The sequence below is a fragment of the Nylanderia fulva genome, unplaced genomic scaffold, assembly GCF_048542155.1.
Source record: "Nylanderia fulva isolate GAGA-0341 unplaced genomic scaffold, ASM4854215v1 Scaffold31, whole genome shotgun sequence".
Classification (NCBI taxonomy): Eukaryota; Metazoa; Arthropoda; class Insecta; order Hymenoptera; family Formicidae; genus Nylanderia; species Nylanderia fulva.
Genome location: NW_028190379.1, coordinates 1221911 through 1239852, shown reverse-complemented (window position 1 = coordinate 1239852; position 17942 = coordinate 1221911). Strand labels below are relative to the sequence as shown.

At 34.0% G+C, this 17942-nt stretch overlaps 1 protein-coding gene across 2 annotated transcripts; it reads left to right on the top strand.

Moving 5' to 3' along the window:
- The first annotated feature begins 6566 nt into the window (after positions 1-6566).
- LOC114936316 (sorting nexin-13) lies at positions 6567-15762 on the top strand. 2 transcript variants are annotated; one of them, XM_029309493.2, is made up of 10 exons: positions 6567-6757; positions 8567-8679; positions 8803-8902; positions 8985-9071; positions 9166-9290; positions 9507-10071; positions 10191-11759; positions 12081-12269; positions 12344-12558; positions 12738-15762. In XM_029309493.2, exons 1-10 carry the CDS (start codon positions 6734-6736, stop codon positions 13066-13068), a joined length of 3318 nt encoding a protein of 1105 aa, XP_029165326.2. In that variant the 5' UTR covers positions 6567-6733; the 3' UTR covers positions 13069-15762. The 2 variants fall into 2 exon arrangements, with proteins under 2 accessions (XP_029165326.2, XP_085340823.1); XM_085484697.1 differs by lacking the exon at positions 6567-6757 and adding an exon at positions 6767-7191.
- The last annotated feature ends 2180 nt before the right edge of the window (positions 15763-17942 follow it).

Below are 17942 nucleotides of genomic sequence, written 5' to 3'. Positions count from 1 at the left end.
AAAAATAAAATAATTTAAAATATTAGCGGCAGAGAAATCTCTCTGAATATAAATTTTGTCAGTTAGTAAATCTCTCTTGTGTGTTAATATGCCATACTTTATTATCTGATATAATAAAAAAACAGTGAAATTTTTCTCTCGTCCATATAATTCCTTTCATGCATCATTGTGCACCATCTCGTACATTCATCTCGTGTTTGTTCGTGATTCGTCACTGTACTGATATTTCTGGCGCGTTCTTTCAGGCGTGAAATCTCTCTCTAACAAATTTGGAGTCGAACTTTGTTAGTGAAAATGATTGAAGCATGATTTCTATTTTTTTATCCTATTCTCCCAATATGTATTTCATTAATTACATATATGTGGAAACATTTGAATAGAAATAAATAACACTGTTTTTTCAAATCATTTGTTTGAACTTATTTTTGAAATAATTTAAAATATACAAAAATTTGATTGAACGCAACAATTTTTTCTTACAAATATATAACTTTAAAATAACTCCAATCAATTTTTAATTAAAATTGAATATACACATAAAAAAATTCTACTAAGAGATTTTGTTAAAATTAAATATATTGTAAACCTCTTTATTATATGTGTATTTATTTCTTAAAAATATTATTTGTCACATTCTTACAAGTCTCAATTCGTTGACAATTTATAAAATTATTAATAGGATATACCAGGAAGAAATATCATTTTCCTTAATTTAATCTCCAATATCTATAATGGGCATAGTAATAGCTTAGGACACTCTGTATATCCATCAAGTATTTCAAGATAGTAACTTTGGAAATTGTTTTTCAAAGGAATTGGAAAGACTCCAAAGTGAACTCTCCATTTTCCACCATGATATTGAAGAAAGTACGCAAAATTAAATGAAAGTTCAATAATCGATGTGAATTCAGTCAAGTAATTCTAATGATGATGTAATGAAATTGCTCACGATATATATTGTCTCTCCAATTATCAATTATAAACGCGTCTTTAAATAAAATAAATAAGTGAAATTTAAATTGAAATTCTTTATATCTTTCTTTAATTTATACTTTAATTTACACTTGTGTGTGTAATATGCTTCAATTATGTATAATAAAGGCGTCTTTCAAAAGTCCAATCAAAGTAAGTTTAATCTAATTTATTCTAGTCTATTTTAAGGCAACGAATCTATACATCTACAATCTGTACATTTATAATCTACAACTACGATCTATAAATCCGTTGCCTTAAAATCAAATAAAAGTTTATCTTCACTCACCGACGCACAACAGCGGAATAGTTGATGTTTAATCTACGTTATCTGTAACATACAAATATAAAATCTAAATTATAACAGCGTTCAAATTATGATTACTATTTCAAAAAGTTATTATTGGACGCGCCAAACTTTATATTTTGACGCACAACAATAATAAACTATATATAAATTATAAAATAACTTTATAAAATAAAAAAATGAATTTTTATAATTTCAAACTTTTTATGAGATTTATATAAATATTTATATATAATCTCTTAAAAGTTTATATTATATTTCTAAATTTCTCTTGTTTAAATTATTCAATTAAATAAACTGAATTAAAGTGATTTATAATAATTAATATATAAATAACGATATTCACCTTAAGGTTCCTCTGCCGGTACCCGATGCCTCTCCTAGGCCTCCTCCTTCTCTCAGGTCGTCAAAATTGAAACACGCGCGATACTTCTAACGCACTCCCGCACTCGTATGCATGATACTTTTAACGGCACTCCCGCACTCATACGCACGATACTTTTAACGACACTCCCGCACTTATACGCGCGATACTATTAACGGCACTTCCGAATTTTACCTCTCTGTAACATACAAATATTAATTTAATTAAATAAATATAAATTTAATTAAATAAACTTAATTAAAGTGACTTATAATAATTAATATATAAATAACGATATTTACCTTAAGGTTCCTCTGCCGGTGCCCGATGCCTCTCCTAGGCCTCCTCCTCCTCTCAGATCGTTAAAGTTGAAACACGCGCGATACTTTTAACGCACTCCCGCACTCGTATGCATAATACTTTTAACGGCACTCCCGCACTCATACGCACGATACTTTTTTAACGACACTCCCGCACTTATACGCGCGATACTATTAACCGCACTCCTGAATTTCACCTCTCTGTAACATACAAATATAAATTCTAAATTATAGCAGTGTTCACAAATTACTATTCCAAAAAATTATTATTGGATAAACTATATGTATAAATATAAAATAATTTTATAAATTAAGAAAAACAATTTTTAAAGTAGAAACTATAAAATTTATATCTATTTATCTCTTTCTATCTAGTAATAGAAATATAGATATGGAATAAGTATAGAACGAATGATTAAATTATAATATCGATAAAGTAATCAGCTTTTACTAAAAATTGAAAAGCTTTTATCACGATCGCGAATTTTAGTATTTGGTGAATATTATATATATGTGTAAACGTCGTATAAAAATCAGAATTTTTATAGAATAATCTCTTGCTTTTATGTAATAATTTATATTTAAAACTTTAAAAAAAATCATGTATAAAATATATTTTTTTCTAATATTGTTCGCTTTCGTGTAATATATTATGAATTATACCATCTTAAGATATTAAATTAAGATGTTAAAACTTCGTTTCGCTCATATTTTACTGCGTGTTTAAATGGATACGGTTATTATAACTACGGAATTAATTAAGAAATAAATAAAAATAACATTTCTCATATTTATGTAATAATATAATTATACTTTCATTTAATTTTTAATTAATCTTACAGTTATAGTAATCATATCCAGTAAAAATTTAAACGAAGAAAGTTTTATTACGGAATACTGTTCTTTTAACAATAATTTCATTACAGTAGATTGATTGCTTGTATAGTAAAATAGAATTAAAAACATATATAAAATTGTTATTTTTAATTTAGTAATTATAACGTAATCCAACATATATACAATACAATATATACATGCAATAATTAGTACATTACACGAATTTAATACAATTAACTATGACGTAATTTAAACAAGATTTATAATTTTTTCCAATTTTATTTTGAGATAAAAAAGTCAAAATATATTAAATATTGAAAACTAAAATTTTTAACGTTTAAAATTCAGGGATTTTGTATCTGAAAGGAAAAATGCGCGACACTCTCGGGACATTTTGTATACAAATGAAGAAAATTTGAGCAATGCGCGTCCCGACTGCGTCATCCTCCACTTGTGAAACGTCGCTTACCAATACTAAAGGTGAGATATAGAACTTCTCGCGAACCTTTCGATGCTGGTCTTAGATCTCTCGAAAGATTGGAAGGAACTTACCATCCCTTGGGCTGTCACGATTTTTCCCCGTCGACTATTCGCCACTATTCAACCTTATCGACGTAGAAAAATCCTGACCATTCTAATGTTTAGTAGATAAATGATCCACGGATAAAGAATTAATGTCATTATGCGCAAATAAATAATTCAATTCTTTTTCTACTCTAAACATATATTTATGATACTAATGTTTCTTACAAAACTGACATTTCTAACACAACATTTTCCCTTATACAATGTTTAAGAATAATCCATTTTTTCACGCTAAAATGATCTAAAAAATTTCTGTTTTTTAAATTAAAAGATAATTTAATTAAAAGATTTGACAAAATAGGACGATATTATTTAATATTTAAGTATTCAGATATATCTCTTAAATCGATATTTCTAAATACGAAGGCAATAAATATTTAAAAATTAACTTTTTTATTTCGAGTTTTCGGAAAATTATTATTTTATTAATTTTTATTTACATCATTGATTTATCCAACATAATGCTAGCTAAATCAATTGCATTTGCTTGAAACAGCTTAATCTGTACATGTGCTTTAGAGAAAGATACGAGTAAATATTAACTCTTTGCGCGAAATTTAATTATAAAAGCTATCTAATTTTCGGAGAAATCTCGAGAAGTGAATTGAAAGGTGTGGCCAACAGAACATGTCGCCGATGACAAAGTCAGGAACAGATTTGCATTTCGCGCTGAACGCGTTTAGAAAAAGCACGACGAAGCCGCGGGCGGGATTTAACGTTGAATATCAGTGATTAATTAAGTACACGAGACGATGAGTCTCGGAATACTCGGAGAAGCACTTCGGCCACGCGATGATAGAATAAAGCTGCCGTTGCCAGACACCTGTGACTCTGAACGGCGAGCAAAAGCGAAAGAGAAAGAGAAAGAGAGAGAACAAACCGAATAGTTCAATCACCTCTGGATAGTTAGACCGTTGGCCGTACCGACGAATTTCCGATAGACATTTAATTATCCTCCTTTCTCTCACCTCTCCAAACGAGGAACTACCTTTCACGAGGGCTCGACCGCTAATTCGGTCGGTCTGCTCACTACACATAGTTACCACTTAAGTGCATTGTGGCGGAAAAAAACATAAAACATAAAAAAACACTGCAACTGCGTTTGCAATCCGATATCCGTTGTAAATTGAGACACATTCATGGGATTTTTTTATTCATTTATTCAATAGATGTGTTATTAGTAATTATTTTCTGTTTATTCAAATGATATGTTGTTATTTTGATATATTTTATTGTTTTGAACTATTATTTGAATTGCTTCTACAAAAAAATTAAAAAAAATAATATAGGCCGCGCTAGAATAAAATTCCTTGTGTGTATAAAATGTACATTATAACGATTCACTTGATTTTTAAAATAAAATTCTGACAAATCATAATAAAACTATCCCTTTTTTCCACACACAATCAATTGCAATATTAAAATTGATTTCTCAATTCAAAACAAGAAATTTGTAAATACAGAAATGTTTTATAGAAATAGTACATTATCTTAAGTATCTCAAAATCATGCAAAATTGAACGTTGAAATATTTGGAAATAATCTTGTAGGATTCTTTGTTAAAAATAATATTAATAATACACTGAAAAAGAAGCTATTGATTTCAAATAAATATTTATTTCAATAGTGCCATTCATCATTTGTTTGAAACTAATAATATTAATTTATTTGTATAAAAAATCCTTTTTCAAAACAGATAAATATTTATTTGTTTCAAACAAATTTGTGAATGACACTATTGAAATAAATATTTATTTAAAATCAATAGTTGTGTTTTTCAGTGTATATTTCCAGTGTAATATTATATTAGTTATGTTCAGTGTAATATTAGATTCGTTATACGTAATATTATATATAGTACTGTTAATTATAAATTATTAATACTATATTAATAGTATTAATACTATATTAATAGTATTAATTAATAATATTAATAATACTATTAATAATATTATATAAAATAATATTAATAGTATTACAAATTATATTATTAATATTATTTTATATATTATTATTAATAATATTATTAACAATATTATTAATATAATTATGTTATAATTAGGTTATATTTATAGGAATATGCGTACAAAATATATAATTTCGACGCAATGCCTAAAATAGCGTCAGGAGAAAAATCACATATACAATACGATGCAGAGATGCAGACAAATTATTTACAATTATGCAAACAAATTACTTACATTAATAATGTTCGTATTTCTGCTCGCTTGATTCGGCTTGTCCCATTCACACGGAAATCAAACTGCGCGAACCTGTTAAAACCGACAAAAAACACAAATATTAGGTCTCAATACGCGCTTGATATCGCGCACGGTAATAATACTCGACGCCGCTCGTTCCACGCTCGATACGGCGACTATTTATTACATTCGCGGATCACTTTGACCAGGTAAAAATCGCGAAAAATCCGGGAGACTCGCGTTACGATGCGACACGCTAAACGAAGGAAGTTTCAACATGGCGCCCCGACAAGTTCCTTTTCTCGCGCGCCTCCCGCGTTTTCCCGCGCGTCTTCCCGCGTGGATTTGCTCGCGCATGCGCGCATCGCGACAAGCGCTTGAGCACGTCGCGCTGCTTTTTCGATGACCTTGGCTAAGCGCGATACGAATAAATGGGCCAAACTTTGTCGAAATTGGTTTGCCTTTCCCCAATATTACATACGTACATCAATAATACGATAACAGACGAGATGATACTATTAACGCCGGTCACCCATCGCGAAAGCTGCGGAGCGACTCGGCGCGATGCCCAACAAGAGAAATCAACGCATGGCTTCGGATAAATTACTTACATTCATGATACTCGTGCATTTTCACGCTCACTCGCCTCTTTCGTCCCATTGTCCACTTAATTGTGCCCCTTTCGCGCACGAAAACCACCTTATTTCGAGCAAAAATCGCGAGTAACACACGGACGGCCGCACTTCAACACGTCGCGGGGAACCGAATGAAGTTGCGCACGAATGACGTCATAAGCGCGCATGCGCGCGCACCTTCCGCCACTGGATGATCGATCGATATTGCAGAAATCAGGGTGACTCCCTGTCGGTAACAGCGGCAGCCTTCCGATTGGTACCTAAAAAAATTAGTTTGACAGTTGTAGCTTCGCGCTTCCGCCGCCAGGTGGCGCCTCGCTCGCGAAGGACGTCGCGCAGACTCGCTTCGCGCGACGAGAGAGGATCGGAAGACATGATGTCGACGGACGTATCGCTCAGCAGCGCACCGAGCCGCACCATCTGCGAGGATGTAAATAAAGCACCGCTTAGCTGACCAGCTGGCCGAGCGTAAGCACCTCCCGTGCGAAGAGCCGCAATATGCGTGTTGCCGAATGCGTGACGAGCAACTACCAAAGGTAGGCGTAATAGAAAAAAAAAAGTCCACATTCGTCGTCATCCTCGCTCTGGATGACAGATCCGTGTCTACGCGTGTACCTGGGGATGACAGAGGCGTCGTGTCACGAGGGTCTCGTGACTCGACGGAGCCGCGGATCGCGTTAGTCGCGTCTCACGCGCCTGCCATACGTCAGCGGTGTGACAGTTGTTTTGTGTGTGTTCTGCGCGCTCTCCTGGAGATATGGGCCGCGGAGAGGAGAGGAAGGCGCGACAGATACCCGAGTTCGGAGTTCGAGACAATCGTCACCTGCGATAAGAATAGAGCCGAGTCAAGTGCGAGATCGATTTTTGTCGAAAATAGAGAGAATCTCCCGCGAATAAGTATATATTAAAGGTGAGGCAAATGGAGCGGGAGAGAGCGTTTGATCTTGACGAGAGTACATGACAACAAAAGGTATATATATTCTACGTATATACATCTACGTTTCGTAATTTTTTTTTTCTTTATCGCAAGACACGCGCTTTGCATCTTTATCATAGGTTTTTATTACTCTTGTAACAGAGATAAATCTTGAAGATTTATATCTTTGGAGAGTTTCATATCTCCTGACCCTTGTGTCTCAAGTGTTACATGTATCTGGATAGAGATTTCTTGAACAAAACTTTAATATGAATCATGTCTTTTTTCATTATTATATCGTTAATTGACTTATTCTGATAAGCCTTATTGCGAACTGTTATATGTTTCCCGGTTTGTTTATATAAGGCAGAAAAATTAAATTTAATACTTTCTTCATTACATTGTGTTAACGTTACAAAATATATATTCTATTAATACTCTATTATATTAATATAGAACAAATTTTCATATAAATATTTAAAAAATTGTAACAATGTAAATATAATGAGAGAACTAACGAGATAATCATTAAACAAAAGTAATGACTGAAATATTTATGTACACGAAAAAAATTATAAAAATTTAGAAATCAAATTTATCAAAACATTTTTCAGTTTTAAAAGTATTGCCAAAAAGATCAAGTTTCTAAATAATCTATAAATAATAAAAGTTGACATGTCTACTATATCATAAATATAAATAAATAATTAATCTACAATATTGTTATAGAATTTATATATAGTGTATATTTTTTATTACCAAAACTAAATTAAACTTTTCATTGCCACATTGCATGCATTTTTTATATTAATTTATATAAATTAAATAACTAATCTGCAAGTTTTGTTTGACATATATATATTTAATATATTATTTTTATATACATATACGTCAGTTTTTTGCCTGCAGAGAATTTAAAATAAGTAAGATATTATCTCTTTCAAATTTCTCTAATTCTCCATATAAAAAAAATGGTCAAAAATAAAATTATAAATATTTATATATGTATTCAATTTCATTATATATATACGAATATATCATTGTTATGGAATATAACAATTTAATATAAAAATATTAATTGGTATCTAAAGAATATATAAAACTAAGCTACTTTATTTTCGATGCACAAATAATTCCTACAAAGTCTCCTATAAGCAGTTGTGCTCTGTGATTATGTGTTTTTTTTTACTGACTCATCGTTAAAAGTCGTATTCTCTCATTTTCTATTTTTTTTATTTCCTTGTTTCGAGTGATAAGTTACTATTTGAGAGACGTGCGTACGATAAGCTGTTGTCGCGCGTCACATATGGAAAATTCTTGGGAGTACATTTGTCCCGCATTATCTACGCTCTTACAAGATAATTACGAACTCCAGAGAGTTACGCTATATAACAATCCATCGACTAACAATAGATTATTATCTTTACAGATGAACGTTCCATTGTATGGCGTTCTCGGAGCTGCCGCGATTCTACTTGTTTACATCCTCGGCGTGGAAACGCTCGCAAAACTCCTTGTATGCTTGCTTGCGTTAATTTTAGGGTAAGAGAAGTTCTTTTCTTTTTTAGAAATACAAAAATCCATAAAATATCCGCAATGAGATAGTTTAACAAAAATATTAAATTGATGAGAATACGTGCAAAATAGAGGGATTATTTGTTGCAGGACATTGATCTGTATATATCGAACGTACTCACCGAATCTCAACAATGTAATTAAGTCTGAAAGGGAAGATATAACTAAGAAGACTGAAAAGTTCCGGCAGGTAATTTTCAAATAATTTGATCGCCACGAATATAATTTTTTTGTAAATTATTTGTAATATTGCATCTTTTTTTTATTTTCAGTATATATTAGATCAGTCTAGGGAGAGGATGACATTCACATTAGATAGGAGAATAACTGGTAGCCGTGTCATTGATGAATCCCTGCAAGTACATACTCAATATTTATAAAACAATATATCGACTCGATCTTCCTCCTGATTATTGGAAAGTAGTTAATACATCTGTCATGTTACTCTTTTAGGAAATCTTGGATTTCTTAATCAGAGATTACGTGGAGCCATGGTACAGTGTTGTTACAGATGATGAAGAGTTCATCTATTCTGTTCGAGATACCGCCCAAAAAATCGCCATCAATGTCGCAAATAGGTATATATAAAATATATACAATTTTTTTTATTAATTAATTCAATGTATCACATCAGAATCGGAATATTTTTACGCCAAATTTTTTCAAGCTTATTAAATTCATTTTAGACAGACATTTTTCTTTATGCTATACTATTTATTACAATATGTAAAAAAATATAAGAGAAATCACTATTGTTTCCTATCGATTAACTAGTTCTATGCAATGCAAAACAGGGTCAAGAGCGTCGATTGGATACCCTACTTGACTACGCGACTCGTTGACGATGCAGCTTCACATGTCAGGCTGTATCGACAAGCAAGCGCGAGGATGAAGCAATTACGATCGAGCAGAATTCAAAAGGACAGCGCCAGCTCGAGCACGTCAGGTGGAACGCCAAAGAAGACGCCGACTCATCGCCGGAACAAGAGTGAGACCGATGTATCCTGGTACTCACAATCGAAATTTTATATCCCCAACTTATCGTCGCTCATTGAACCGATCGAATCATCTGGCGAAGAGAAGGAAGATGAGTCGCTGGAAAAGATATTCTTTGATCTCGAAGTCCAGATGGAAAATAACCTGATATGCAGGGACCTGGTGTGCACGAATGACACTCAGGAATTGGAATTCCTGGGTGAGATATCCGAGATCCTGTTGTACCTGGTGCTACCCAAAGCAGATTTCGATTGTTTGACTGTGAGATTTATTTTAAGAGAGCTGTTAGTGAACGTTATAATCAGACCGTTGTTGGATCTGTTCTCCGATCCTGATTACATTAATCAGGCGTGTATATGGCTGGTATGTACAACAGCAAAATGTAAAACTTAATTTCCATTTTTTATTGTGTATTTCATATAGCACTAATTCCCTACTTAAATCATATGTAATATTTTAATCTTTTTCTTTTTTTGTTTTAGTGTACTAAGGAGGGTAGTTTACCAAGTGATATCTTTTTAACAGTAATTAGAATAACGGACAATTTAGATGAATTAATGGCGACGAAAAATATACTCTGTAAAGAAATAGCACATTTACGTTCAAAAGATTCGGGCGGAGACGACGATCTGTCGGTGAAACAGCAATTGAACAGCCTGCTTTACGTGAAAAAAATCTTGGAGACGAGGATTATCGGCATGCAGGAGGGCTTGGAGACAGAAACGGACGGGATCGGCGCTCAACCGGAATGTAACAGATTACTCATCCCGGGTCAGAAACTAGTTAATTTGCCGTTAGACGAATTGCTGAAGAACAATATTGCTCTCAGTTATTTCATCGATTATATGACCTCCATAAATGCGGAGGCGTACCTGTTCTTTTACCTTAATATCTACGGATGGAGAGTCTCGGCCGAGCAACAAATATCGGACATAGAGCTGCAGAAGATCCAGAGCGCTCAGTCCGGTTCAGGTGTGATCGGCGCTAAACGCAAAAACGCGGACTTAGACAATCTGAAGGAGGCGGCCACGAAAATTTACCAGCAATATCTCAGCGACAAGGCATCGCCCAAATTGCAACTGGACGACATGCTGGTGAAAAATTTGTTGACCAAAACGAAGATGGAATCGGTCAAGGAGACGTGGTTCGACGAGCTGAGAAATTGCTGCTACGAAAAGCTGCAGAATGAAGACAGATTCCTGCCGGGCTTCAAAAGATCGCTGGCTTACGTCAAGTTACTCGCCGAGTTGGATCTCCTGAAGGATCCAGTTTCCGAGGACGATGCAAAATCCTTGGACAGCATAAGCCTGTCCAGTACGAACAACGAATTGGACACCCTGGAAGAATTGTCCGAGACGAACGACGCGAAACCTGTTTTAACCGTGAAGGAAGGCACTAAGAAATCGAACTCCTCGTCGAGCTTGGCAAGTATAGGAGAGGCGAACGAAAATAGAGCGTCCGACGAGGTCGACGCGGACATGAGCAATCTGAAGAGCGCGAAGTATGGTCGTAAGGAATCGATCGCGGAGATGGAGCAAATCGGCGAGAAAAAGGACATTTCGTTTTACGTGGAAACAAACAACGCGGAACAATTTGTCAAGCTGGACGAGAACAACTACGATCAGAATGCAATTAAAAAACTACAGCAGGGCCGCTTCGAGATTACTGCCACGATAATAGAGACCGGTATCGTCAACGATCGCGGGAAAACATATGGCATATACGCCGTAGCGGTCACGAAAAATTATGACTCGGGTTACAAGGAGAAGTGGCATATTTACAGACGATACTCCGACTTCTACGATCTGCATCAGAAGATCAAGGAGAAGTATTACGATCTAGCCAAGATACCTTTTCCCGCGAAAAAGGCTTTTCACAACATGGAGCGCACCGTGTTGGAAAGACGAATGTTGATGTTGAATGCTTGGTTGTGTCAACTCACAAAACCTGCAATCGTCGATGGTCACATGGGACTGCAGAATTTGTTATTAGCCTTCTTGGAGCAAGGAGATTACGATAAGGGAGTCACCGGCGGGCAGATATCGAGAACGGTAAATTATAAATTGCAGACTCTTGAATTTATTTTTATTTATTTATATTTATTTTATTTTATTTTAATTTATATGATAAAATGATTTAAATCTTCATTAGAAATTGAAAAAAATCAAAATTACAAGTTATAAATATAAATAAATTGTATACAGTTCTTATTAATAAGAATTATTATTATTATTATTAATTATTTATTTTATTATTATTAATAATAATAATTATCATTATTAAGAAATATAATAGTAATAAAGATAGAAAATATAAGAATAATAATAATGATTATTATTAGGAAATAACTAATGAGAATATTTATTTTACAGATAGATACTTTAATGAACCCTTTAAAGACGTCCATGAAAAGCGTGACACAAGCAGTCAAAACAATGCCAGACAACATGTTGAGTACAGTTGACGGCGTGATGGATAATCTTAGCAAATTTTTCGGCAATCCTAAGAAAACGAGTATATTTTACGAGAACACCAAAGTCGGCGCCAGTCTTGATACAGAGGTATTTACGCGTTCGCGATTAATATGCCGAATTAATCATTCAAATTAACTAATTGTTCTAATTTGTATTTTTAGACCGACGACAACATACCGTTACGAATTATGTTGCTACTGATGGACGAGATCTTTGATCTGAAAGTGCGAAATCAGTGGCTGAGGCGGCGTATCATAACGCTGTTACGTCAAATAATTCGTACGATGTTCGGAGACATAGTTAACAGGAGAATAGTGGAATATGTATCATTCTTAACCAGTCCGTCGAAAGTTGCTGGATATTTGCGCTTGTTCAAGTAAGTAACTAATATTATCCCGTAATGAAGACTATCATTGAGATTTTAATCTCAAATAATTCGTATATTATAATTTCAATTGTTTTTTATGTGAATATAGTTATAAAATTATTAATTTCTCATTCAACATTTAATCTATGAATAAAGGAAAGATTGTAAGTGCATTATCATATTTACAGGAATAGCTTCTGGCCAAACGGCGTAAAAGCCGAAAACAAGCCGCCACGAGACCCGGAAATGAAGAACAGAACGCGAGTGGCAGCTAAGGTAGCTTTGCTTTCGTGTCTTTCGGACGAACTGAAACATATCATAGGTAGCGAGACGACGAGGCGCGGATTGTTGAGAGTGTTCGAGCTGTTTCAGCGACCCGTATTAAACAGAAGACTGTTATACGTGTTGCTGGAGGGTATCGCGGAGACCCTGTTCCCGCAGAACAATCTAGTGACGGTTTTCAGGAAACTGTATTCGGTGTCGCCGAGAGTGAGGAATAAAGGCAAAACGAGATCCTGATGGAAGAGCAGAACGGACTGATGTCCGGATGCAATAGTACGAGGACAAAATAACTAGTGAAATTAAGAATCTCGATTTTCAATAAATGATATATCGTTTCTTTAGCTTAGAGATTTACGATATCTAGAAAATACACACTCTCGTGCAAAGTGTCCAATATAAGAGAAACATATTTAAAATATTTGCATCTATAACTCATTGAGCTCTCATTCGACTTTTATCTTAAGTGTTTCTCTCTCTCTCTCTCTCTCTCTCTCTCTCTCTCTCTCTCTCTCTCTCTCTCTCTCTCTCTCTCTCTCTCTCTCTCTCTCTCTCTCTTTCTCTCTCTCTCTCTCTCTTTTTATTTTTACACGACGAAATGTTTAAAAATTGATAAAACACTATTTTTTATAAGTGCGAGCACTCGCATAAATATAACATCACAATTTTCGTGGAATTAAATATTCGCCTATTTTTCAGAGAAAAAATTATTTACTTTATTTTTTATTTTGCAGAACGTAGCATTATGTCAGGATGCTAATTGTAACGTGTACTTAATATACATATATATATATATATATTGTGTGTGTGCGTGCGTGCGCGTGCGCGTGTGCGTGTGCGTGTGTGCGTGTGCGTGTGCGTGTGCGTGCGCGCGTGTGTGTGTGTGTGAGAGAGTTTATAGTAGATTGTATCCACAATATCCTACTTTTTATAGGTTTTTATTTTGTCATTTTCTGTTTCCAAATGCAAACTACTGAATACAAGCTCTTGTTGAATGCAAACATTCTGATATTCTATAAAATATCTGCGCTTGTAAGCGTTAATTCAATATCTCAACGACTAAAGGTTAATAGTAGTTTATTCGAGCTCAATGGGTTAATGAGATGTCAATTGTTACGCTTATTGAATGTCGTTTATTCTCTTCAAACAGTCCTCTGAATTGCGATGCAAAATGCATACATACGTGCATATGCACGCAATTGTAACGAACACCCGTCGCGCCTACAGCTCCGACAGGGAACAAAACGAAAGTTATACGCTTTCATATCTCGACGATTTATACGTTCAACGATGCGCACGTCGGAAAAGTTCTATCCTATGAGTTAGTTAATCGGACCCGGAAATCTTTTCGAATAGAATAACGTAACGAAAATACTCTAAAATTATTGAAAATGAATTAAATTCTCTAAAAAATTGTCTCGTTTAATTGAGGCCATTGATGGAAAAGGACACACGCTATTTCGAGAAAATTCACTTCAAATTTTCATTAGAGTATTATTTAATTGCAGTATTTTTCATTAAGAGTATTATTAATGAAAATAATGCAATTAAAACTATTTTTTAAGATGTAATAACATATTCTTCAAACATTCTGAAGAGATCATGATTTGAAGATGATATTTGTTCTTTTTTATGAATTTTAAAAAATTGATTTGTGTCCTTTTGCCATAAATAGGATAAAATCATTAAGTGATACCATTTTTAATTACATATAATTAATTATTTAATCTACATTTTTTATATATTGTTTAAATAAATATTAAACTAATTATATCATATAATATATAATTATATATATTATATATAATTATTATATTATTTATTATACAATGCTATATTTAAAAAATAATATGGCTCTTTGTATATTATATATTTATAAATATATATAACATCTGAGTCGATTTACGGAAACAAGGGCACATTAGTTTATGTCCATCAATGACCTCAACAATTACTACTAAAATTACTTACTGATATAAAAAATATATAAATAATAAGTAAAAATATATAAGTAATATATATAAGTAAACTTGTTCTTAAAATAAGATGATGGTTCTAGATCCATAAAAAATTAATTCGATATTTTACTTAAGAAACTAAAATATGTTGAAGGATAATCTTCATGGCTTCTTTCTTCTTAAAAATCTCTAGTTAGATCACTTAGGTAGATCGTTTCCTCGCATTAAAATATATTGAAAAAAATCATTGAGAATCGCCGCAATCAGAAAAACAGGTGGTATAGAACTTTTCCACAATGTGCGCAGCTATTCTAAGTGATCTAGTGGCCAAAAAGTACGATATACGAATTTCAATATCGATATTACGTAACCGAGTCTGCTATTCTCTCGTCGGTATTTTAATGTAGGATAATATAAAACAAAGCAACTCACGAACTTCCTTGTGATTACCTCGTAGAGAAATGCAATAAGGTCCACGGAAACATTCCACTTGCATTTTAAGCTATTACACTGAACAATTAGTTAATTATTCTTTTTACGAAAAGCGGGAAGCTATAACATACTACTACGTAGATGTAAAGATGAAAAAAAAAACACTAAACATCACACAATTTACTTAAGTTATATAGGCGATACAATCAATTTAGACAGGTAATATAATTTATCTCGCAGACGTTATACTTAATTATTTATGTTGAAATTATACTCGGTAATTTATTCGTGCCATTTGCGGTCGAGTAAGCACCTATTCACTTTGTATCCACTTATTTATCAGCGAAAAATTATTAAAAGCTAGCGATAGCGTTCTTCGAAGATCTGTAAAAATTTAGAAGGGAACTCTTCCTTCGTCGAAAATATAAAACACAATTGTATAAAATTGTTATACATTACTCCATCGTACGTCTGTATATAGAGTTATCTCATGTTAAAACGCCATATACTTATCATGTTCACTTATTAAAGGAACTATTTATAACTTGGGTAGGAGTTCCTAATTATATCCCTAAATGTTTCCTGATATTTATTTCTGCAGATGAATTTTTAATATAACTCTTGCGCACAAAATTGACGATAGTATTTGATTTTAACATATTTTTCTCTTTTTTTACCACAATATTGTTTGAGAAATTGTGCTCTTGAAGTTTCAATAACAGTAAAATTGATCGCAGAACTATGACATTTGAAACTTCGAAAATTGATTAATTTTTTCTATAGTTTTTAAGAAGCTAAATAGTGCGCGAAAAATTCCTCCAACTTTTACGACTCGAATAGAATGTATGATCGTCTAATTAATGAATCGATTAACTGTAAGTCGAGATGACTTAAGCGAACGTTTTTGGTTTCAAGCTCGCTTACAACTAGTTAAACCCAGTCGATCGCTGGTTCAAGCGGGTCCCTAATAAAGAAACGAAAAGAACGAACGACAATAGACAAGGGTGTTCGAAAACAAAGGAAGTTTATTACCGAAGGAGCATGCGGTGGCTTCCGCCACCACGAAAACGAGGGAGTATAATTTAAATATTTATTAAATTTAATAAATAATAAATTATATATTGATTAAAAAATAAATGGATTAGATAAATATAAATATAAATTAGTGAATAAGGTAGGAAATGTCATATTTATTTTTTAATCAACATATAATTTAAATATTTATTAAATTTAATAAATAATAAAATTATATATTGATTAAAAAAAATTAATGGATTAGATAAGTATGATAAATTAGTGAATGAGGTAGGAAATGTCATATTTATTTTTTAATCAACATAATTTAAATATTTATTAAATTTAATAAATAATAAAATTATATATATTGATTAAAAAATAAATGGATTAGATAAATATGATAAATTAGGCAGGAAGGGATGTTCGGGAAAGAGATGGAGTGCATCCCCCGTGTCGCGTACTTTGTACCGCTTCTCTCTCAACTACAACTTTACGAATCGACGCGATTTTTTTCAAACACATTCACCGCCTGGCCGGAAAGACAAATTTCTTATTTTTTTTTTTCTAAACTAATACATTTCTCAGCAATAAAACGCTAAACATCGCGCATCTGAAATCTTTTCCAAAAATTGTGCGACATATAATTTTTGATTTCCCGAAAATATCTGTATTTATCAGCGTCGGAAAACCACCAGCGTTATATATAATAAATACAAAACTACAGAGAGATTAGACTGAAAATAGTCCGCGAGATCACGTGCATTCGCATTCTCGAATTTCTGCGTCCCCGACGGGGATATTTCTGAGAGGGGTTGAAGAAGCGAGAGCTTCGCACGACGCGACGCAACGCCGAGGGGTACGCGCGGACCAGGAGGGTGGCTAAAGAGAGAAAGAGACAGAGGGGGCCAGAATAAGGAAAGCGAGAACACGGGCCATTGTGCGAAAAGAATCAGGTACCGTACATATATGCGTTTGTCAGAAAGGGGGTTCTCGCTCGCGGCGGCCCCCGGGCTTTGCTCAGAAAGAAAAGGGGGATATAGGGGGATGAAGGGAGAAGGGAAGTAGCGGGCATACGTGGAGCGACTCTGCCGAGCGGCCCCCGCTTACTCTATAACGAAAGAAAATCGATATGCATGATTCACGCACGCAAGGAGAGCAGAGGGACACAAAGTGAGAGAAGGGGCACACTCCCTTTCTCTTTCTGGCACTTCTCTTCCCTCGTTCTCGAAGGGGGACGCGAGCCTCCATCGGGCGTAGTACGCACACCACCACCCCGAGCGCGCGCACAACTGTCAAACGAACTGTCAAACTCGTATACGCGTGCATGTGCGGACGCGCGCGCGCGCGCGCGCATCCGCTCCCGCGCGATGGGGAGGGATATATTCTGCGATGCTACCCCCTCGGTCACTCGATCAGTCGTGTCCGAGGTACGTACCCTCGCTGTCGCGAAGCCTGGGGTCGCGTTTGCCGCGTGCTTCTTCGACCCGGCGTGGAAGACGCGTCGCATCAATTTTTCCCGCCCCGGAAAAGCCTCGCGAAAACGTGCGTCTTCGAATGACATTTCGCGCGAAATTGTATCAATTTTTCGGTTTTTTTTATTTATACACTGAAAAAATTATTAATTAATACACATTTAGTTCAATACTTGCCAAATGAATCATTTATTTGAAACAAATATTGATTTTATATAAAAAAAACTGTTAATCT

Excerpts from the sequence above, each read along its gene's own strand:
- LOC114936316 (XM_029309493.2), top strand. The coding sequence starts at position 6,734 with ATGCGTGACGAGCAACTACCAAAG. Across the intron at positions 6,758-8,566 it reads GTGACGAGCAACTACCAAAG|ATGAACGTTCCATTGTATGG; the intron begins GTAGGCGTAATA and ends TTATCTTTACAG. Across the intron at positions 12,270-12,343 it reads GCGCCAGTCTTGATACAGAG|ACCGACGACAACATACCGTT; the intron begins GTATTTACGCGT and ends TTGTATTTTTAG.